Consider the following 22,818-nt stretch of genomic DNA (forward strand, 5'->3'; position numbering starts at 1 on the left):
CCCTCCTTATCCACATCGGACTGCGGACAAAACTCGCCGCCTAATGGAGTATACAAACTGCGCCATCTTGGAGCAGTAAAGGAATAAAAACTTTCCCAACTGGAGAAAAAAAAACACATTTCTTTCTGAGCAACTCATGCAGATGTTAACTGATGTTGACCGGCTCTAAAGGCGCTTCTCCTCGCTCAAGCCCACTTAAGATGTACAAAACTGCTCCACGGATTAAAATGTTGTACCCTGGGGCCACCTAAACCAACTCCACTGGCTCAACTGGTCTGGGAGGGAAGGTATCTCGGTCCAAGTGTATCGTGCAGACCGGAGCTACTGATCATCGGATCGGAGAGGCAGTGTCAGCCTCAACACACTCTAAGCTAGCAGAAGCTTTCAATCGCCCGGCTTCGCTCGCTTCAAAATTCAACCCCGGTCGATCGGCCGGCTCGAATTGCAAGTTTTCTATAAATAAAGTGAGACCAATGTCTTGGTGTTTTTTCTCTCGATCTCAGTTTTCCATATGCAGCGTTTAAATGAAACTTGCTTGCCTTTCCACTTCGACATGGACTTAAGACTTACAGGGGTGGGGGATCCACACATTTCCACCGATTGCGTTTTGAATGCAAACTACAATTTATCTTGTTACAAGATTTCCAAGACATCTGCATACATAATGTGAAACCGACACCTTTGAAGGAAACTGTTAGAAGTTCTGTTACAATAAGTCAGTTCCAAGAGCATGGTGCACCTTTCACACAAACTACATTTAAACTGAAAATTGTTGGCTCGGTTAAAGTTTTTTTTGGGGGGTGGGCACTTTTTAAGACTCACTCACCCAAGTGCAAAGTCAGGCTGATTGAATTCGGGTACTGGATCCCAGCGAGCATCGTCTGACTTTGCCACCAAGTGGTATCGGCTTGGTTATTATAATCAGTCAAGTAGACGGCGCCGTGCTGGAGCCGGAGGTCGCCGGAGTCGCAGGTGTGGCAAGACTTGGTGACCCCGGTCACTCCGGTCTGGACGCAGTACTCTTCTGGGGGGAAGCCGCAAGTGTTGCTGGCGACCACAGTCACATTGAAAGCGGCGTTGACGAACTCGGGCATGCAGCGCTGAGACCGTTCAGTCTCGTCGTAACACTCGTCCATGGCTGCCGGGCATTGCAAGATCAGGCAGCCGAGCAGGGCGAGCCGCAGCCCCCAGTGCATGGTGCCGAGGGACGGCGACGGCTTCAGCTCGCTCGGCGCACCTTTCTTCCCCGTCCCCGATCGTCCCAGCGCCATTCTCAAGTTGCACATACAACACACACAAAAAAAAAGGCATCAAGTCCACACCCTCGCGGTGCAATCTGGGACCAAGGAGTGGATCTGTGCACCGCACTCACTTAAACGTGACCACTTCCGCCAATAGAGCGAGGAGTTGCACTCAGGGAAAACTGCCTTTAAAATGACCAGACGCCCGGTGCAACTTTCTGCTATCGCTTCCCCTCGCTGATTTACAAGGTATTGGCATCGAACACCAATCCTGCCTTGATTTGCACTTTTAATAGCTATGCGATACTTAGAAAGGAATGGTCTATTCCTTTTCATAAGGGTATCAATGTTTGCTGGACCCCATCAGTTTGTCATTGCAGTTCATTATTTATTTGCACGATTTGGCCTGTTCAAAATATTTTTCCTTAAAGGAGCAGCACCGATGGGTGAAGTGGGTTGCAAGAGAGTTTACGGTACCTCATCACGTCTACTTTGAAGCAGTTCTACAACAACTTTCAGCTCCCGCTACTCTGAATTTTCTCGATTTACCTTGTGGCCGGAATTCAATAGCAATAAGTGATTGAAATATCAAATTATGTTTTTATTACATGAGATTCAGAGATTTTTACTGGTGTTTGCAGATCACATTCTAATAACAACTCGCATTTATATAGTACAGGTACCTGCAAAGTAGAAGCACCCCAAGGCACTTTGCAGAGATGTAATCAGACATAAATGGACCCAAGCCTAAGTGGAAATTACTCATAGTGGTGGCCAAAAGCTTGGTCAAAGCGGTGGGTTTTAAGGAACGTCTTAAAGGAAGAGAGATAGGTGGAGGGGCTTAGAGAGGAAATTGCAGAGCTCAGGATCTAGACAACTGAAAGGATAGCCACCAGTGGTGGGGCGAAGGGAGGAGTGGATGCACCTCCCTCAGTGCAGTAATGAGAAATGATATTGGCTCAGAAGATCAAGATGTAGAATCATTTTGCGTGGAGATAAGGGCCCAGAAATCCCGGTTGGCTGCTTCCCACGGGCGATCGGGTAAAAAACGTATTAAAACAATGCGCACCTACCTGTTTCTGCTGCGCCCACGTGAGTTCCCGGTCCTGAGGCCTCCGCTGACTGCGGGTGTAGCGTGTGCAGAGCTGGAGCTGCAGTCACATGCCTCTGGCAGCCAATCCAGGTAAAGTATGTTCTCACTCATAATAATGGAAACTCCGTAAGTTGGAGTTCCCATTATTATGAATGCGAACACCCCCCCCACACAAAACTGTAACAAAAAATAGAAAAAATACACCACATATTTTTATTAATTTAAATGAAAGTTATTTATGTATTATAAAAAATATAAATTTTTCTGATTTTTTTTCTCATTTTTTTAATTATGGTTTAAAATAAACTTACCGTAGTGGGAAGGGTTTTTAACAATAAAATGTATTTTTTAAATTTTATTTTGTAATGTTTTTGTGTATTTTAAAAATCTTAGGCCTGCAAAAGTAGGCTATTAACCTGCTTTTATCAGGCGCAAAAGATTTTAGGACATCTGCTGGGCAAGATATGGGTAAATCCCGCAATCTTGCCCATGCAAATGTCCTCGCTCCTGAGATACGGAGGATCTGTCAAGCCCCAGCTTGACAGATCTGAAAAGCCGTTTTTCAGCGCATGCGCATTGTGCGCTGAAAACTGGCTTTTGCGATGCCTTGCCGGGTCCATACACACTCAGTACAGACCCAGGAGGCCGGAATTTCTGGACCAAGGAATAATAAGGGGAAGAAGTCACTGGTGGCATAGTCTTTTGGCCCCTAACAGTAGCTACATTGTTGGACGGAGTATAAATCAAGAAATAATGGAGGCTTGTAAAAAATGAATGGTGATAATCATGGGCGATTTTAATCTTCATATTGATTGGACAAATCAACTTGGCCAAGGTAGCCTTGAGTAATTCATAGAGTGTATCCGGGATAGTTTCCTTGAACTGTACATTGCGGAACCAACTAGGGAGCAGGCTATCTTAGATCTGGTACAGTATAATGAGACAGGATTAATAAATGATCTCCTGGTAAACGATCTAGGAAAGAGTGATCATAGCATGGTTGAATTTCAAATTCAGTTGGAGGGTGAGAAAGTTGGATTTCAAACCAGTGTCCTAAGCTTAAATAAAGGAGACTACAAAGGTATGAAGGTTGAGTTGGCTAAAGTGGACTGGGAAAATAGATTAAAGTATAAGACGGTTGATGAGCAGTGGCAGACACTTAAGGAGATATTTCGTAACTCTCAACAAAAATATATTCCAATGAGAAGGAAAGACTTTAAGAGAAGGCTAACCATCCGTGGCTAACTAAGAAAATAAAGGATGGCATCAAATTGAAAATAATGGCCTACAAAGTGGCCAAGATTAGTGGGAGGCCAGAGGATTGGGAAACTTTTAAAAACCAGCAAAGAGCAACTAAAAAGTAATAAAGAGGGAAGATAGATTATGAAAGTAAACTCACAAAAAATATAAAAACAGACAGTAAAAGTTTCTACAGGTATATAAAAAGGAAGAGAGTGGCTGAAGTAAATGTTGGTCCCTTAGAGAATGACTGGGGAATTAATAATGGGGAACAGGGAAATGGCAGAGACTTTGCAGAAATATTTTGTATCGGTCATCACGGTAGAAGACACTAAAAACATCCCAATAATGGATAATCAAGGGGTTATAGGGAGGGAGTAACTTAAAACACTCACTATCACTAAAGAAGAAGTATCCGGTAAAATAATGGGACTAAAGGTGGACAAGTCGTCTGGTCCTGATGGCTTGCATCCTTGGGTCTTAAAAAAAGTGGCTGCAGAGATAGTGGATGCATTGGTTGTAATCTACCAAATTTCCCTGGATTCTGGGGAGGTCCCAGCGGATTGGAAAACCGCAAATGTAATACCCCTATTTAAAAAAGTCGGCAGACAGAAAGCAGGAAACTATAGACCAGTTAGCCTAATATCTGTCATTGGGAACATGCAGGAGTCCATTATTAAGGAAGCAGTAACAGGACATTTGGAAAAGCATAATTCAGTCAAGCAGAGTCAGCATGGTTTTATAAAAGGGAAATCATGTTTGACAAATTTACTGGACTTCTTTGAGGATGTAACGAGCAGGATGGATAAGGGGGAACTAACGAGTAGATGTGGTGTATTTGGATTTCCAGAAGACATTTGATAAGGTGCCACATAAAAGGTTACTGCACAAGATAAAAGCTCACAAGGTTGGGGTAATATATTAGCATGGATAGAGGATTGGCTAACTAACAGAAAACAGAAAGTCAGGATAAATGGGTCATTTTCCAGTTGGCAAACAGTAACTAGTGGGGTGCCACAGAGGTTGGTACTGGGGCCTCAAAATTTACAATCTATATTAATACTTGGATGAAGGGACCAAGTGTAATGTAGCCAAATTTGCTGATGATACAAAAATGGGTGGGAAAGCCAAGTTGTGAGAAGGACACAAAATATCTGCAAAGGGATATAGACAGGTTAAGTGAGTGGGCAAACATTTGGCAGATGGAGTATAATGTGGGAAAGTGTGAGATTATCCACTTTGGCAGAAAAAATAAAAAAGCAAATTATTATTTAAATGGAGAAAATTTGCAAAATGCTGCAGTCGAGAGGGACCTGGGGGTTCTTGTGCATGAAACACAAAAAGTTAGTATGCAGGTACAGCAAGTAATCAGGAAGGTAAATGGAATGTTGGCCTTTATTGCAAGGGGGATGGAGTTTAAAAGCAGAGCAGCCCTGCTACAACTGTACAGGGCATTGGTGAGGCCACAACTGGAGTACTGCATACAGTTTTGGTCTCCTTATTTAAAGAAGGATATACTTCCATTGGAGGCAGTTCAGAGAAGGTTCACTAGGTTGATTCCAGAGATGAGTGGGTTGACTTATGAAGAAAGGTTGAGTAGGTTGGGCCTATACTCATTGGAGTTCGGAAGAACATAAGAAATTGGAGCAGGAGTAGGCCATACTGCCCCTCGAGCCTGCTCCGCCATTTAATACAATCATGGCGAATCCAGTCAGGTCCACTTCCCTGTCCGCTCACCATAACCTCTTATCGGTTAAGAAACTGTCTATCTCTGTCTTAAATTTATTAATGACCTAGCTTCCACAGCTCTCTAAGGCAGCGAATTCCACAGATTTACAACCCTCTGAAAGAAGAAATTCCTCCTCATCTCAGTATTAAATGGGCGGCCCCTTATTCTAAGATTATGGCCCCGAGTTCTAGTCTCCTCTATCAGTGGAAACATTCTCTCTGCATCTACCTTGTCAAGCCCCCTCATTATCTTATACGTTTCGATAAGATACCGCTCATTCTTCTGAATTCCAATGAGTAGAGGCCCAAACTTCTCAACCTTTCCTCACAAGTCAACCCCCTCATCTCTGGAATCAACCTAGTGAACCTTTTCTGAACTGCCGCCAAAGCAAGTATATCCTTTCTTAAATATGAAACCAAAACTGTATGCAGTATTCCAGGTGTGGCCTCACCAATACCCTGTATAACTGTAGCAAGACTTCCCTGTTTTTATACTCCATCCCCTCTGCAATAAAGGCCAAGATTCCATTGGCCTTCCTGACACAACACCTTTTATGTTTCATACACCAGGTCCTGCTGCACTGCAGCACTTTGCAATTTTTCTCAATTTATATAATAACTTGCCCTTTGATTTTTTTTCTGCCAAAGTGCGTAACCTCACACTTTCCAACATTATACTCCATCTGCCAAATTTTTGTCCACTCAGTTAGCCTGTCTATGTCCTTTTGCAGGTTTTATTTTGAGAGATGATCTTATTGAAACAGATAAGATAATGAGGGGGCTCAACAAGGTAGATACAGAGAGGATATTTACACTCATGGGGGAATCTAGAACTAGGGGCTATAGTTTCAGAATAAGGGGTTGCACATTTAAAACCGAGATAAGGAGGAATTCCTTCTCTCAGAGATTTGTAAATCTGTGGAATTCTTTGCCCCAGAGAGCTGTGAAGGCTGGGTTATTGAATATATTTAAGGCGGAGATAGACAGATTTTTGAGCGATAAGGGAGTAAAGGGTTATGGGGAGCGTGCAGGGAAGTGGGGCTGAGCCCATGATCAGATCAGCCATGATCTTATTGAATGTAGAGCAGGCTCGAGGGGCAAAATGGTCTACTCCTGCTCCTATTTCTTATGTTCTTAGGCTAAAGTTAGTGGATTGGAAAATTCTGGGCGGTTGTAAGTTTGGAGGAAGTTCCAGAAATAGGGTGGGGAAAGCGATGAAGAGATTTCAATATGAGGTTAAGAATTTAAAATTGGAGATGTTGGGTGACTGGGAACCAATGTAAGTCACCAAGGTCAGAAGTAATGGGTGAGTTGGTGTTGATGCAGAATATGATACAGGCAACAGAGTTTTGGATGAGCTGACATTTACAAAGCATGGAAGAATAGAGACCGACCAGGAGAGTATTGAAATAATGAAGTCTGGAGGTGACAAAAGCTTGGATGAGGGGCTGAAGTAGATGCAGAGAGTGATTTTACAGAGATGGGAGTAGGCCGTCTTTGTGATGGAGAGGATGTGGTCAGAAGCTCAGCTTGGTGTCACAGTAATATTCAACCTCAGATAGTGGCCGAGCAAAGGGATGGAATCAATGGCAAGGATGCAAACTTTGTAGTGGGGTCCGAAAACGATGCCTTCGGTCTTGCCAATGTTGGATGGAATTGTGGCTTACCCAAGACTGGACATGGCTCAGTGGATAGCACTCTCGCCTTTGAGCCAGAAGGTTGTGGGTTCAAGTCCCACTCTAGAGACTTTGAGTACACAAATCTAGGCTGACACTCCAGTGCAGTGCTGTGGGAGCTCTGCACTGTCGGAGGTGCCATCTTTCAGATGAGACATTAAACCGAGGCCCAGTCTGCTCTCTCAGGTGGACATAAAAGATCCCATGGCATTATTTTGAAGAAGAGCAGAGAAGTTATCCCTGGTGTCCTGGCCAATATTTGTCCCTCAATCAACATAAGAACAAAAACAGATTATCTGGTCATTATCGCTTAATGTTTGTGGGACATGCTTGTGCGCAAATTGGCTGCTGCATTTCCTACATTACAACAGTGACTACACTCAAAAGTACTTCATTAGCTGTAAAGTGCTTTGAGACGTCGGGTGGTCGTGAAAGGCACTATATAAATCCAAGTCTTCTTTTGGATATTGGACAAGCAATCTGACAGCACAGAGCCAGCGGAGGAGTCATGAGAGGTGGTGGAGAAGTAAAGCTTAGGGTCGTCAGCATACATGTGGAAGCTGACCACATGTCTTTAGACGATGTCTCCATGAAGCAGCACGTAGATGAGGAAGAAGAGGGAGCTAAGGATAAATCCTTGGGGGACTCCAGAGGTAGGTGTGGGGGAGATTAAATCTATTGTTGGAGATGCTCTGGATACAAATGCATAGGTAAGAATGGAACCAAGCAAGGGCACTCCTACTGAGCTGGACAACAATGAGAGACATTGGAGTGGGATGGTGTGCTCATCCATGTCAAAGCCTGCAGAGAGTTTAAGGGGAATGAGGAGGGAAAATGCATCATGCTTGCAGTCACAGAGGAGTCATTTGTGACTTTGAATAGAGCTGTTTCAGAGCTGGGGCAGGGATTGGAGTGATTCAAACATGGAATTGAGGGAAAGATGGGCATGGATCTGGGAGGTGACAATACGTTCAAGGATGTTGGAGAGGAAAGGGAGGTTTGAGATTGGTGGTTTTCAAAGACAATGATGTCAAGGATGGATTTGTTTGAGGATGGTGGTGATGACAGCAGTTTCCAAAGGAAATGGGACAGTATTTGGATAGAGGGATCCATTAACACTGTTAGCTAGCTTGGAGGCCAGGATAGGGGAGTTGACTAATCAACAATATAGTGGGAATGGGTCAAGGTAGCAGAAGGTGGGTCCAATGAAGAAGGTGAGATTGAAGATGGCATTAGGGGAAATAGAACCGAATCTATAGAACAACGCAAGATCAGACCAATTCCACTCAAGTTGGCTGTCATTAAATATTCAAGTGTGGTTTGGGGTATGCTCTCTCATATTTTTCCTCCCTTTCTGATTTCCCCTTCCTCACAGCCAGCATGACTGAGATAGGGAAGTGAGCAAATTAAACCTACATCTCATTAATTTGTGACATAATAAATTGACATTCCGTTTGTAGTGCCGACTACATCATTTAAGATTAGGCCTTAACACATTGTATGCATCATGTAACAGCTCAATGTGATGTCTAGAACACAGTTTGGTGCCAGCTGGAATGTGCTGAGTAACTGGAGTCTGGTCTAAATAGGATCAGCTGTTTGTTTTCCAGTTTTAAAAAGATACCATGATGTATATGACAATGATATCTTCTGTAAATAATGATGTCAGATTTTTTTTTTAAATAGATTTGCATCAAACCAATGTAAACTCTTGACCAGAATTCAATCTGGATTCAGCAAACCAGAACCACAAGCACTGTAACGTAAGCAATAACTTGTCTGCTGTTTTTCCACAAGGTTTATCTGAAGGAGACTTTGCAGCAGAAGTATTTCTAACCTTTTTGTTCAGTGTACAACCTGAATCGTTCTAATTATTGTATATGACACAAATGGGGATCCTGGAAATCCCAATCCAAATCAACAGTACGATATATATTTAAGTCAGGAATCAAAGCTGAGTGAAATAATACAAACATAGATATGGCACAGCAACTCCTGGCGGCCAGACTAAGAATAGCATAAATGGAGATGAACCAGATAGTTCAGCCTTTCTAGCTGATGTGGAATAACTAAGAACAAAGCAGAACAGGTAGCTGAATGAAGAGTAACAAAGAGAAAAAAAAATATATAAATTTATGAAAGTAATTTAATAAATGACAGATCCAGTCGATTCAAATCTATGCTGCTACTAAAATGTGAATAGGGTTTAAATTATAAAGTTCAAACTGGAGTGAACCTATTATGGCCTCTGAAACAATCTTTGTACTCTGCACCTCCCGTACCAATGTGATACTGGCTTTTATTCCTTCAGCCAAGGAATACTGGTATTAGTAAACATGATCTGGAGCCTTTTCTATAATTCTCAAGTCTGACATACCTCTTGAAGAGCTCCACACTACCATACAAAAATGTGCATCATTTCTCTCACTACCACCCTGCTACACATCACTGCTGAATATTTCATGGCATGTTCGTTAGCCAGTTGAGTTCATCCAACTCCCAAGTTCATCAGCATATTGTAAACATGTGCTTAAGTTAATACAGTGGCTGAGACAGCTAAACACATCACCTTTTGTTAAGAATACAGCAGCTGATGGCTGAGTGAGCAAATGAAATGCTATTGTAGTACTGAATCTTACAGAATAGAAAGGTCCCAGATTCAGTCCTTGCTTTGTGCTGTATTATCTGTACTATCAGTACTGTAATTAAGCTTGGTGCCTCTAGACCAGGGAGGTAAAAAGTCAGTTAAGGTTTTGGCTACTGTTATTTTGCAATCACTAGTCATTGAGCTGTACTAAAAAGTGTACATGTGTGATGATCAGGTGAGATCAGGATCAGATTCGGTGGTTGAGTCCGCCCATCATCCCTTTTGTTTCTCAAATCTCTCCTGTCTTCCAGCCTATCACCAACCTTCCTTTTTGTTCTTTCCTTCCCTCCCCCTTTCAGTGCTCCTTAAGAATTTGTTCATTTTGAACATTCGCCAATTCTGACGAAGGGTCATTGACCCGAAACATTAACTCTGCTTCTCTCCATAGATGTTGTCTGACCCGTTGAGATTTCCAGCATTTTCTGTTTTTATTTCAGACTCGGTGGTGATACTTTCCCGCTCATAGTAAAATAGTCTGCCAACACTCACTGTCTGGGCAGGGGAATGGAACTAAGAGAACTGACTCAGACTCAACTGCCTAATTGGATTTCTTCAGTGTTATAATGTTTGATGTGAAGAGATGCCATTTGGGTGAAGCACAGTTGCCCATGGAACTGTATCCAAGCATGTCTCCAGATAACACTGTCACAAAACACAACACAGTTAAGTTACGTGTTTTATGTTGTGCTCCAAATTGGACTTTAAAAAATATGTCACTAATTTCTCCTTCCTTTCTCCCCTTCCCTGAAGGCACTGACTACCGTTGGCATACAATGTGGGATGTCGTGCAGTATCTGGCCGAAGTTGTTCTTCCTCAATTGTGAGTGTTGGTAAGCTTGGGAACTGTGGGAATGGGGGCGGGGGGGATCACAGCCACAGCCAATCCTGATATCCACAATGAGGCCTATTGTAGCACCAGTCCCAAATACTGACTAAGATCAGCTAACTTAGACCAAATCAGAAATCAAATCTAATATCCTTCAGTCTGTATGGCACCCTGTTGCATGCTCTCTTTATCAACATGGAGTCCAGAAATTGGACCTTTAAGAATAGAGTTGCAGAGTTGGAGGCAACAACCTTTGCAGAAGAAAGGGAGCTTGAAGTTTAAAAAAAATGCATTCATGGGACGTGGGCGTCATTGGCAAGGCCAGCATTTATTGACCATCCCTAATTGCCCTTGAGAAGGTTGTGGTGAGATGTCAATTGGTGAGAATGGAAGTTTCGAAAGTAGGACTTTTGAGGAGAGGGTGATAATGCCAGTTTTGAAGGAGAGAGGACAGAGCAAGAGGATGATCTTCAAGACAGAAAGCAGAGAGTAAGGATAAAGGGTATTATTCAGAGTGACAGAAGGTGGAAAGTAAGGTCCTACAGGAATCAGTGTTCGGTCCAAAAATAAAAACAGATAATACTCAGCAGGTTGGGCAGCATTTGTGGAGAGACAGGGTTGGCGTTTCAGGTCAATGACCTTTCATCAGAACGACGGGGGGTCATCGACCTGAAACATTGGCTCTGTGTCTCTCTCCAGAGTTGCTGCCTGACCTGCTGAGTAGTTGCAACATTTTCTGTTTTAATTTCAAATTTCTAGCATTTGCAGTATTTTGCTTTTGTTTTAGTGCTGGGACCAATGTTGTTCACAATTTATATTAACAATTTAGACTTTGGAATCAAAAACACAATTTCTAAATTTGCAGATGACACCAAATTGTGGGAGGGGGATAGTCAATGCTGAGGAGCACTGCAACAAATTACAAGACGACATTAATAAACTTGCAGAATGTGATCTTAAAGTTTTTAAGTGATCTTAGAGTTTGTAAATGATCTTAAAGTTTGTAAGTGATCGTAACTGAAAACTTTAAAGTTTGATACAAGAATAATTTTATTAAAGTTAAGTACAAACTTTTGAATAAAATATATTTTACAATAAATCTGAATCATTTACATTATTTGTTCGATTATTAACACAACTTTTGAAGTAAACAAGTATCATTTTCATCATTTGTTCCATTAACACAACACAACATTACGGAACAGGTCCAAACAGTGAACACGGTCCATGTGGAATAATTGTCGCTGAGCCTTCAGGCAGTAAAGCATTCACGGATGAGCTGCTGGTGCAAGGCTCGAGCAATCGTTAAAGGAGCACGATGGCCCACCCTCCTCTGCAAACATGCTTCGGGTTCAGGTATTTGCATGGCTTCCTCATCCTCAGCCTCGTACTCCTGCTCGTCATCTGCATCTTCCTCATCATTATCATCAGCCACTGTCACCGCTGCTGTCTCATAATGGCTAAGTTATGCAACATGCAGCACACAACAGTGAACTGACTGACAATCTCAGGGGAGTATAGCAAGTAGCCTCCGGAATGATCCAGGCATTGGCAACGCTGTTTCAAGATGCCAATGGTCCTCTCTATGATGCTGCACGTTACAATATGTGACATGTTGTATTCCCGGTCAGCTTCCGTCCGGGTTACGCGTAGGGGCGTCATGAACCAGTTGACGAGGCCGTACCCTTTGTCTCCCAGTAGCCAGCTCTGCCCTTCCGGCTGCTGCTGAAACATGGCAGATATAACGCTCTCGTGTAGAATGAATGCATCATGAGTGCTCCCAGGGTATCTTGCATCGACTGACATGATGCGATGCATGTCGTCACACAGAAGCTGTACATTAATGGAGTGGAAGCCTTTTCTATTCTGTTACATCTCGGAATCGTCCAAAGGTGCCTTTGCAAGAAGCTCTAAACAGCAGGAAGGCAGCCAGGACAGGTTCTTTGTTCTCTTTCCCCAGGATCTGTATGGATGGACCAGGTCTTGTGATTTCTCCTCCCTCTTCTCCCCCCTCCCCAACTAATTGCAGTCTTGTGACTTCTCTTCCCCCCCTCAACTCATTGCAGTCTTGTGACTCCCCCCCTCCCCCCCCCCAACTCATTGCAGTCTTGTGACTTCTTCCCTTCTCACCCCTCCCCCAAACTCATTGCAGTCTTGTGCCTAGTGCAGCAGCCTTCCGATCGACACCTCCCTCCCCGGGCTCAGAGCAGAAGCCTTCCAATCGACACCTCCCTCCCCGGGCTCAGAGCAGAAGCCTTCCAATCGACACCTCCGTCACCCCACCCCGGGCTCATTGCAGCAGCCTTCCGATCGACACCTCCCTCCCCGGGCTCAGTACAGAAGCCTTCCAATCGACACCTCCCTCACCCCACCCCGGGCTCATTGCAGCAGCCTTCCGATCGACACCTCCCTCCCCGGGCTCAGTACAGAAGCCTTCCAATCGACACCTCCCTCATCCCACCCCGGGCTCATTGCAGAAACCTTCCAATCGACACCTCCCTCACCCCACCCCGGGCTTAGTGCAGAAGCCTTCCAATCGACACCTCCCTCATCCCTCTCCGGGCTCAGTGCAGAAGCCTTCCAATCGACACCTCCCTCACCCCACCCCGGGCTTAGTGCAGAAGCCTTCCAATTGACACCTCCCTCATCCCTCCCCGGGCTCAGTGCAGAAGCCTTCCGACCGACACCTCCCTCCCTGGGCTCAGTGCAGAAGCCTTCCAATCGACATCTCCCTCATCCCTCTCCGGGCTCAGTACAGAAGCCTTCCGACCGACACCTCCCTCCCCGGGCTCAGTGCAGAAGCCTTCCGACCGACACCTCCCTCCCTGGGCTCAGTGCAGAAGCCTTCCAATCGACATCTCCCTCATCCCTCTCCGGGCTCAGTACAGAAGCCTTCCGACCGACACCTCCCTCCCCGGGCTCAGTACAGAAGCCTTCTGACCGACACCTCCCTCCCCGGGCTCAGTGCAGAAGCCTTCCGATCGACACCTCCCTCCCCGGGCTCAGAGCAGAAGCCTTCCAATCGACACCTCCCTCACCCCACCCCGGGCTGAATGCAGAAACCTTCCGATCGACACCTCCCTCATCCCTCCCTGGGCTCAGTGCAGAAGCCTTCCAATCGACACCTCCCTCACCCCACCCCGGGCTTAGTGCAGAAACCTTCCGATCGACACCCCCCTCATCCCTCCCCGGGCTCAGTGCAGAAGCCTTCCGATCGACACCTCCCTCCCCGGGCTCAGTGCAGAAGCCTTCCGATCGACACCTCCCTCCCTGGGCTCAGTACAGAAGCCTTCCGATCGACACCTCCCTCATCCCTCCCCGGGCTCAGTGCAGAAGCCTTCCGATCGACACCTCCCTCCCCGGGCTCAGTGCAGAAGCCTTCCGATCGACACCTCCCTCACCCCACCCCGTGCTTGTTTTCCAGCCGAGTCCCGAGCCCCTGTGTCCGCGCGTGTGGCCGATTCTGATGGTCAACACTACAACCCCTACTCCAGCCCTGCTTGAAGACGTTCGGTGGTGGCATATGAGTAAAAAAAAAGAAAATTTCAGAAATCCAAGGAACTTCCATGTATTCCGTTGAAAGGTAAAAATTTAACTTTATTATGGATATTTCAAGTGTTAGAGATTCCCTCCAAAATCTTCGATGAAAAATAATGCCGTCTTTTAGCACCGATTTTTCAATGTGTATTGCTTTCTGTTAACTCACCAGGAGATTTTTCAGGAGTGGCCAGGTACACTGACCTAGGAGGAAAAATTTGTGGGCAAACTGCGAAAAATGCTGAAAACTGGCACAGACATGTGGGAACATCAAAAAAACCTAATGTAGAAAAATCGTCACTAAAGCAGTTACGCTGATGCAGATTCCAGGGGGTAACTTTGAATTAAATACTTACGCCAGAAAAAAGGCGTGTGCCAAAAAAATGGCACAAATGACCCAGTAAAATTGAGCCCAAGATGCTGCCATACTTTAGCATCAGATACTTTGCCTTTTACAATACAAAATTAAATCTACTCAGCATATCTAAAGCATATATCTATTTGACAAACAAATTATATGAGAACTTACAGTTAAATCAGTTAAAAAAGCAACAATATCTTTTGATCAGGGCTAGAAATTCGGGTTTTAGTGATTTTGCCCGTTTTTGGGCAATAATCGCGGCGGAATTTTTTTTTTCGCACCGGGATACCTTTATCACCGGACATAGCAAAATTCGCTAAATGGTGACTGGCTATAGCAATAGCAATAAATCTGATGTTGCACAACTGAATTTGTACAGCAGAGCTGAAATTTGCGATCAAAAAAAATACCAGACCTTCTGCTTATGCGCAAATTTTTTTTTTGTTTGCTTTTTTTTTCTTCCCGTGTTTCTGGTCAGCTGTCATGGAATGCCCGCGCATGCGCAGCACACCCAGGGCTGAATTAACCATTTACAGATAGCAGGCACAATGGAAGAAGGAGAGGGGAGCAGGCAGAGAGTGAAGAAGTTCAGTAATGGGGCGAATGAGGCCCTTATCACAGCTATGGACCAGCATATCTGAGGAGGTGTCTTTCGTGGACGACATCAGAAGGAACCACACCCAGTGTTGCAAGAGGTTCAATGACCATTGCAGGATCGTCAGAGTAATATTTTTATTGATGCACTCCTTCATTATTTAAATTATAAATCTGACACATATTGGTATAGGTAGGCTTAGTGTTGCACCTTATTTGCCATGAATGATTTTTACACATCATTAAGACTACTTTCTGAGATCTTAAAAGATGTTTTTGTACTTCGATGTCTTCCTCATGAACCATGTGCAACTTCCAGAGCCATTAAACAGAGGACTGTATTAAATGCACACAGTAAGTGCTTTGATGGTTATCTGTGTGTGCCACAAGAGCAGAGGGCCTTCTGGTAACCATTCCCATTGTCATCTTTACAGAGAAAGTTGTCCCACAACCATTGAGAGCAGCAACAGACAGACAGCAGTCCACCCAGAACAATGCCTCTGACAGACCTGGAGGAGCATGTGGCAGGTCTGATCGGTGCCTCAGGGAGGTCAACTATCTATGGGGGTGCACAGTCCCCTTTCAAAACTGAGGGTAAGTCCTGGAAAATCCTGAGGCTAGGTTGGGGCAATGTGATGTTGTGTCTGTGGACTAGGGTTGGGGCAATGTGATGTCGTGTCTGTGGACTAGGGTTTAGGTAATGTGATGTAGTGTCGCTGGACTCCGGCTCGGGCCATGTGATGCAGTGTCTCTTGACTACATATAATGCAGTAGCGGTGGTCCTTCAAATGAGCTAGTGCTATGTGACCTTAGTCATGTCACCCTGCCCCAGCCCCTGTTGCTAACCTCTTGTATGTTGTTTTCTATTTCCAGATGAGGAGTCGCATACGCCACATCCTCAAATGGGAGCCTCCACCTCAGTCCATCCTGTGATGGTGGAGGAGGGGGATGAGAGCGATGTTGACGATGAGGATCCTCCACCGGAGGACTAAGCTGAGCAACCTATTCCGGGGGGGGGGGTGGCGTTGGCGGTGTGGGGGTACCGATGCAGTTGACACCTCGTTTTGCTGCGGTCACTAGCTCGTCCGAGGAAGAAACATTCTCGGGCTTTGAGCCATCCGAGACCCCGGGTACAAGTGGCATGTAGCAATGCACCACTGGGGTTAAATCCCGTATGCCGTCTCACCGGAGGGTGAGTCGGCAAAGCCAGTCTGCTGACAGACAGGCAGACGCACACCTGGACATGATGGGACTGTCCAGGGAGAGCATTCAGCTCACCTGACAGCTCCTGGAGGTCTTGGGTAGTATTCCCGCAAGCATTACGGCACTATCCACGGACACGAGGGAGGGTATGTCGCAGATTGTCCGTGTGTGCCGCGAAACCACTAAGGCTGTCAATGCCCACGCGCAATTGATGGTCTCAATCTTTGACACTACAGTTCCCAGTGTCACACCCAGACCGACATCACCTGTGAGTGGTGAGGCCGAGCAAGAGCCTTGCCACTCAGAAGCTGGGCCTTCCATACCCCGAGCTTCTCCAGTGGATCCACACATGACGTCCCCATTGTCTCTCCCCCCAATAGAGCAGGACTCTGACTGCCGTGCTGCACGAACTCTTGGTGCCAACTTGGGTAGGGTCATGATGTAAGGGAGGGAGGTTAGGATGAGGGGGGGAAGGAGGGGCCGCAGGTAAAAGACATTTGGTGCAGGGGTTGTTGTTTCGTTGTTGTTTTGTTTTGTTGCTGTTTTCTTATGTTGTTGATATTTTACAAAAGTTTTAAATGTTTTCCAATTCACAATAATGTTTAATAAATTTTGTTCCACTTTTGAGATGTTTAAATTTTATTCAAGTTAAATCTTATTCAAGTTACAATGTTTAATAAATCTTATTCAAGTTACTGTATGTTTAATACATTTTTTTGTTCACCTTAACCATTTCTGTGTATTGTCTCATTTGCAGAATAAGAGGGGGAATAATCATCATGGTGGGATAGAGTGACCAGGCAACGGTCAAAGTTCACTCTTCAAGCAAAGTGTGGAATTATGAACTGCTGACATAAGGCTTTTGAAGTGGCGAAAGCTCCATGAGGGCTCCCTTGTGGTGAGGGTGGTGGCATGTGTTCATCGCCAGGCTCCTCATCCTCATCCTCCTCCTTGTCCTCCTCCTCCTCCTATCTCTCCTGAGGTGGACCTGCAGTCCCCAGTGGCAAATCCTGTTCCCTCATGATGGCTAAGTTGTGTAGCATGCAGCACACCACAATTAACTCAGAGACCCACTGAGGGGAGTATTGCAGGCAGCCTCCAGAGTGGTCCAGGCATCAGAAGCCCTGCTTGAGCACTCCAATTGTCTTTTCGACGATGCTGCACGTGGCTAAATGGCTGTCATTATAGCGATGCTCAGCTTCTGTCTGAGGGTTCCGGAGGGGGGGTCATGAGCCAGGTGGCAAGGCCATAAACTTTATCCCCCAGCATCCAGCTCTGGCCTTGTGACTGATGCTCAAACAGGCATGAGACACTACCCTCATGCAATGCTCCCTGGAAATTGGGCATTTACTGCCATGGTTGCAGATGATCTGTACGTTCGGGACGTGGAATCCCTGTTGATTTCAGTAAACCTCTGGATTGAGGAAAGGTGCTCACAGGATGATGTGCGTACAGTCAATGGCAGCCTGAACCTTAGGTAAGCCAGCAATTCATCCAAAACCTATAACCCTCTCATTCTGTGCCTCCTTGGTCATTGGGAACTTAATAAAGTCCATCCTGTGTGCGTATAGTGCAGTAGTCACCTGGCGAATGCAGCAATGCGTAGCAGGCAGTGAGGGATATGCCAGGACATGAGGTTGCAGATTGTGGTAAAATACAATTCTGCTGCTGCTGATGGCCCACGACACATCATGAATGTCCAGTTTTGAGCTGCTAGATCTGTTCTGAATCTATCCCATTTAGCATGATGGAAGTGCCACACAACACGATGGAGGGTATCCTCAGTGTGAAGACAGGACTTCGTCTCCACAATGATTGTATGGTGTCACTGCTACCAATGCTGTTATGGATAGATGCATCTGCCGCAGGTAGATTGGTGAGGACGAGTTCAAGTAGGTTTTTCCCTCATGTCAGTGCTCTCACCACCTGCCGCAGGCCCAGTCTGGCAGCTATATCCTTCAGGACTCGGCCAGCTTGGTCAGTAGTGGTGCTACCAAGCCACTCTTGGTGATGGACATTGAAGTCCCTCACCTAGAGTACATTCTCTGCCCTTGCTACCCTCAGTATTTCTTTGAAGTGGTGTTCAACATGGAGGAGTACTGATTCATCAGCTGAGGGAGGGCGGTAGGTGGTAACCAGCAGGAGGTTTCCTTGCCCATGCTTGACCCGAAGCCATGAGACTTCATGGGGAGTCAATGTTGAGGACTCCCATTGCCATTCCCTCCCGACTGTATACCATTGTGCCGCCACCCCTGGTGGCTCTGTCCTGATGGTGAGACAGGAGATATCCAGGGATGGTGATGGAGGAGTCTGAGACATTGTCTGTAAGGTATAATTCTGTGAATATGACTATGCCAGGCTGTTGCTTGACTAGTCTGTGGACAGCTCTTCCAATTTTGGCACAAGTCCACCGATATTAGTGAGGAGAACATTGCAGGGTCGACTGGGCTGGGTGTGCTGTTGTTGTGTCCGAAGCCGGTGCCGCGGTCGATGCTGGGTGGTCCGTCCGGTTTTACTCTTACTATTGTTTCTTGTACCAGTTTATTACAACTGAGTGGCTTGCTAGGCCATTTCAGAGGGCAGTTAGGGGTCAACCACATTGCTATGGATCTAGAGTCACATATAGGCCAGTCCCAGTAAGGTCAGCAGATTTCCTTCTCTAAAGGACATTAGTGAATCAAATGGGTTTTTGCAGTCACCATTACTCATACTAGCTTTTTATTCCAGATTTATTGAATTAACTGAATTTAAATTCCCCAGCTGTCATAGTGGGATTTGGACGTATGTCTCTGGATTGCTATTCCAGGCCTCTGGATTACTAGTCCCTTAATTTAAGCCTTATGCTACTGTTCCCATATTATTATTTAATCTTGCAAATTCAAATGCGATAGCAAGATTTCTCTGATGTTATATTCATTTCTAATCTCAATTTGCCATCAATCCTTATGCAATGTGAAAGTTATGTAACTTGAGTTTTTTGTGTGTCCATTCGTGTGCGCTACTCCCATCGTATCAATCACAGCTAAGGCCATCTCTGATCTCTTTCTTGTATCGCCCCCCACGACATCCCCTTCCGACCCTACTTCCTCTGTATCCGCCCCTGGTAAAATATCTCTCCCAATTCACTTAGAAATGTACTTTCAAAATCCCAACAGGCTCGCCTTCGGCCCTCCATTCACCATGCCATTTCTGCAGTACCAATCTTCTCAACCACACCCTTACCTCCACCTTTGATGCCCTATTCCCCATTACTCTCTCTTACTCTGGCCATTCTCCCTGTCCCTTAAATCCAAGGGACGCAGATATGGTGAACGGATATGGTGGACAACTGGTTTAGCCATTCATCGCCAGATCTGGCTGGACCACAAAGCACTATCGAGTTCTGCTCTTGTCTGCCAAAACTGCTCACTGTTCCAGGATAATTCCGGAATGGAAAGATAACCCCCTGCTTCTTTCCTCTAGGTCAAATTGTCTTCTTAAACCTTTCTCCCCAGTCTCCTCCACCCTCACCCACAACAACAAGTGAGAGGAGCTCATGGACTTTTTTGTCACTAAGATTGAGAGCATCCAATCAGCTGCCTCTGCTACTTCCCTCCTTTCCCCTAGCCCATCAGGCCAAACCACCTCTAAGGTTCCCCCTGCCCTAGCCCTGAACTGGCATATTTCTCCAGTTTCTCTCTGATCACCTCTCATGTCCTCTCCGAGCTCATCTTGCCCATGAGACCCACTTCTTGCTCCCTCGACCCTATTCCCATTAAACTGCTGACCATCCAACTTTTTATCCTGGCTCCCGTGTTAGCTAATATTGTTAACTGTTTCTCTAAAATACTGTCCCTCTCTGCTTCAAATCTGCTGTCACCACCTCTTTCCTTAAAAAAAACAACCCTTTAGCCCTCCATTCTTGCAACCACCACCCTATCTCCAACCTCCCTTTCCTCTCCAAAGTCCTTGAATGTGTTGTCATATCCTTAATCCATGCCCATCTTCCCAGAAATCCATGTTTAAATCCCTCCAATCAGGTTTTCGACCCTGCCACAATACCAAAATGGGGGTTCTTATCAAAGTCACAAATGACTACAGTTTTGAGGGCCTGGTCTTCAAACACTCTTTTCCTCAAGCGGCCAGCGACTGCACTGGCGCACTGGAGGTGGTGTTGGATCTCATCGTCAATGCCTGCTCTTGTTGATAAGAGGCTCCCAAGATAAGGGAAGTGGTCCACATTGTCCAGGGCTGCGCCGTGGATCTTGATGGCTGGGGAGGGCAGCGCTGTGCGGCGAGAACAGGCTGGTGGAGGACCTTTGTCTCACTGATGTTTAGCGTAAGGCCCCTGCTTTTGTATGCCTCAGTAAATACGTCAACTATGTCCTGGAGTTCAGCCTCTGTATGTGCGCAGACGCAGGCGTCGTCCGAGTACTGTAGCTCGACGACAGAGGTTGGGGTGGTCTTGGATCTGGCCTGGAGACGACGAAGGTTGAACAGGTTCCCACTGGTTCTGTAGTTTAGTTCCACTCCAGTGGGGAGCTTGTCGACTGTGAGGTGGAGCATGGCAGTGAGGAAGATTGAGAAGAGGGTTGGGGCGATGACGCAGCCCCACTTGACCCCAGTCCAGACGCTCATCACCAAGCTCATGGTCTATAGGGCTGTATCAATACCTGCCCTCCTGTATGGCTCAGAAACATGGACCATGTACAGTAGACACCTCAAATCGCTGGCAAAATACCACCAACGATGTCTCCGCAAGATCCTACAAATCCCCTGGAAAGATGTATGCACCAACGTTAGCATCCTCGACCAGGCCAATTCTCCAGCATTGAAGCACTGACCACACTTGGTCAGCTCCGCTGGGCAGGCCACATAGTTCGCATGCCAGACACGAGACTCCCAAAGCAAGCGCTCTACTCAGAACTCCTTCACGGCAAACGAGTCAAAGGTGGGCAGCGGAATCGTTACAAGTACACCCTCAAAGCCTCCCTGATAAAGTGCAACATCCCCACTGACACCTGGGAATCCCTGGCCAAAGACCGCCCTAAATGGAGAAAGTGCATCCGGGAGGACGCTGAGCTCCTCGAGTCTCGTCATTGAGAGCATGCAGAAATCAAGCGCAGGCAGCGGAAAGAGCATGCAGCAAACCAGTCCCACCCACCCCTTCCCTCAACGACTATCTGTCTCACCTGTGACAGAGACTGTGGTTCTTGTATTGGACTGTACAGCCACCTAAGAAGTCATGTTAAGAGTGGAAGCAAGTCTTCCTCGATTCCGAGGGACTGCCTATGATGAGGATGATGAAATGACTACACCATCCTCATCGAACTCCTATCCACTGTCGCCCAGCTAAGTGCAACTGCACTCGCCTGCTTCCATTCTTATCTATCAAATCGTAGCCAGAGAATCACCTGCAATGGCGTCTCTTCCCGCTCCCACACAGTTACCTCTGGTGTCCCCCAAGGATCTATCCTTGGCCTCCTCTTATTTCTCATCTACATGCTGCTCCTCGGCGACATCATCCGAAAACACAGCATTAGTTTCCACATGCACGCTGACGACAACCAGCTCTAACTCACCACCACCTCTCTCAATCCCTCCACTGTCTCCAAATTGTCAGACTGCTTGTCCAACATCCAATACTGACAGAAATTTCTTCCACCTAAATATTCGGAAGGCAGAAGCCATTGTCTTTGGTCCCTGCTACAAAGTCCGTTCCCTAGCCACCGACTGCATCCCTCCGCCTGGCAACTGTCTGAGGCTGACCTTGGTGTCATATTTGACACTGAAATGAGCTTCACACCACATTATCGGCACCATCACCTCCAGACCATCAAACCAATCTGCCCCTGCCCCAGCTCATCTGCTGTGAAACCCTCATCCAGGCCTTTGCTACATAGAAACATAGAAAATAGATGCAGGAGTAGGCCATTCGGCCCTTCGAGCCTACACCACCATTCAATATGATCATGGCTGATCAAGGAAACTCAGTACCCCATTCCTGCTTTCTCTCCATACCTCTTGATCACTTTAACTGTAAGGGCCACATCTAACTCCATTTTGAACATATCTAACAAACTTGCCTCAACAACTTTCTGTGGTAAAGAATTCCACAGGTTCACAATTCTCTGAGTGAAGAAGTTTCTCCTCATCTCGGTCCTAAATGGCTTACCCCTCCTTAGACTGTGACCCCTGGTTCTGGACTTCCCCAACATCGGGAACATTCTTCCTGCATCTAACCTGTTCAATCCCGTCAGAATTTTATATGTTTCTATGCGATCCCCTTTCATTCTTCTAAATTCCAGTCAATATAAGCCTAGTCGATCCAGTCTTTCTTCATATGTCAGTCCTGCCATCCCGGGAATCACTCTGGTGAACCTTCGCTGCACTCCCTCAATAGCAAGAATGTCCTTCCTCAGATTAGGAGACCAAAACTGCACACAATACTCAAGGTGTGGCCTCACCAAGGCCCTGTACAATTGCAGTAAGACCTCCTTGCTCCTATACTCAAATCCTCTCGTTATGAAGGCCAGCATGCCATTTGCTTTCTTTACTGCTTGCTGTACCTGCATGCCTACCTTCAATGACTAATGTACCGTGACACCCAGGTCTCATTGCACCTTCCCGTTTCCTAATCTGTCACCATTCAGATAATAACCTGCCTTCCTGTTTTTGCCACCAAAAGTGGATA

At 46.0% G+C, this 22,818-nt stretch overlaps 1 protein-coding gene and 1 long non-coding RNA gene across 2 annotated transcripts in view; one reads left to right on the plus strand and one right to left on the minus strand.

Annotated features, from left to right (window-relative positions):
• Positions 1-1,394, minus strand: part of lamc1 (laminin, gamma 1) — a 295,041-nt gene extending 293,647 nt beyond the window's left edge. The window contains exon 1 of the mRNA XM_070887137.1: positions 827-1,394. Within this exon, the coding sequence (XP_070743238.1) occupies positions 827-1,286 (460 nt within the window). The 5' untranslated portion in view covers positions 1,287-1,394. The remainder of the gene's footprint in view (positions 1-826) is intronic.
• Positions 1,275-15,948, plus strand: LOC139268648 (uncharacterized). The gene is made up of 6 exons (XR_011594079.1): positions 1,275-1,490; positions 10,375-10,444; positions 11,656-11,806; positions 13,875-14,033; positions 15,377-15,536; positions 15,816-15,948. It is a non-coding gene; the product is annotated as an uncharacterized lncRNA (long non-coding RNA).
• The last annotated feature ends 6,870 nt before the right edge of the window (positions 15,949-22,818 follow it).

This window comes from Pristiophorus japonicus, chromosome 8 (assembly GCF_044704955.1).
Source record: "Pristiophorus japonicus isolate sPriJap1 chromosome 8, sPriJap1.hap1, whole genome shotgun sequence".
Taxonomy (NCBI): domain Eukaryota; kingdom Metazoa; phylum Chordata; class Chondrichthyes; family Pristiophoridae; genus Pristiophorus; species Pristiophorus japonicus.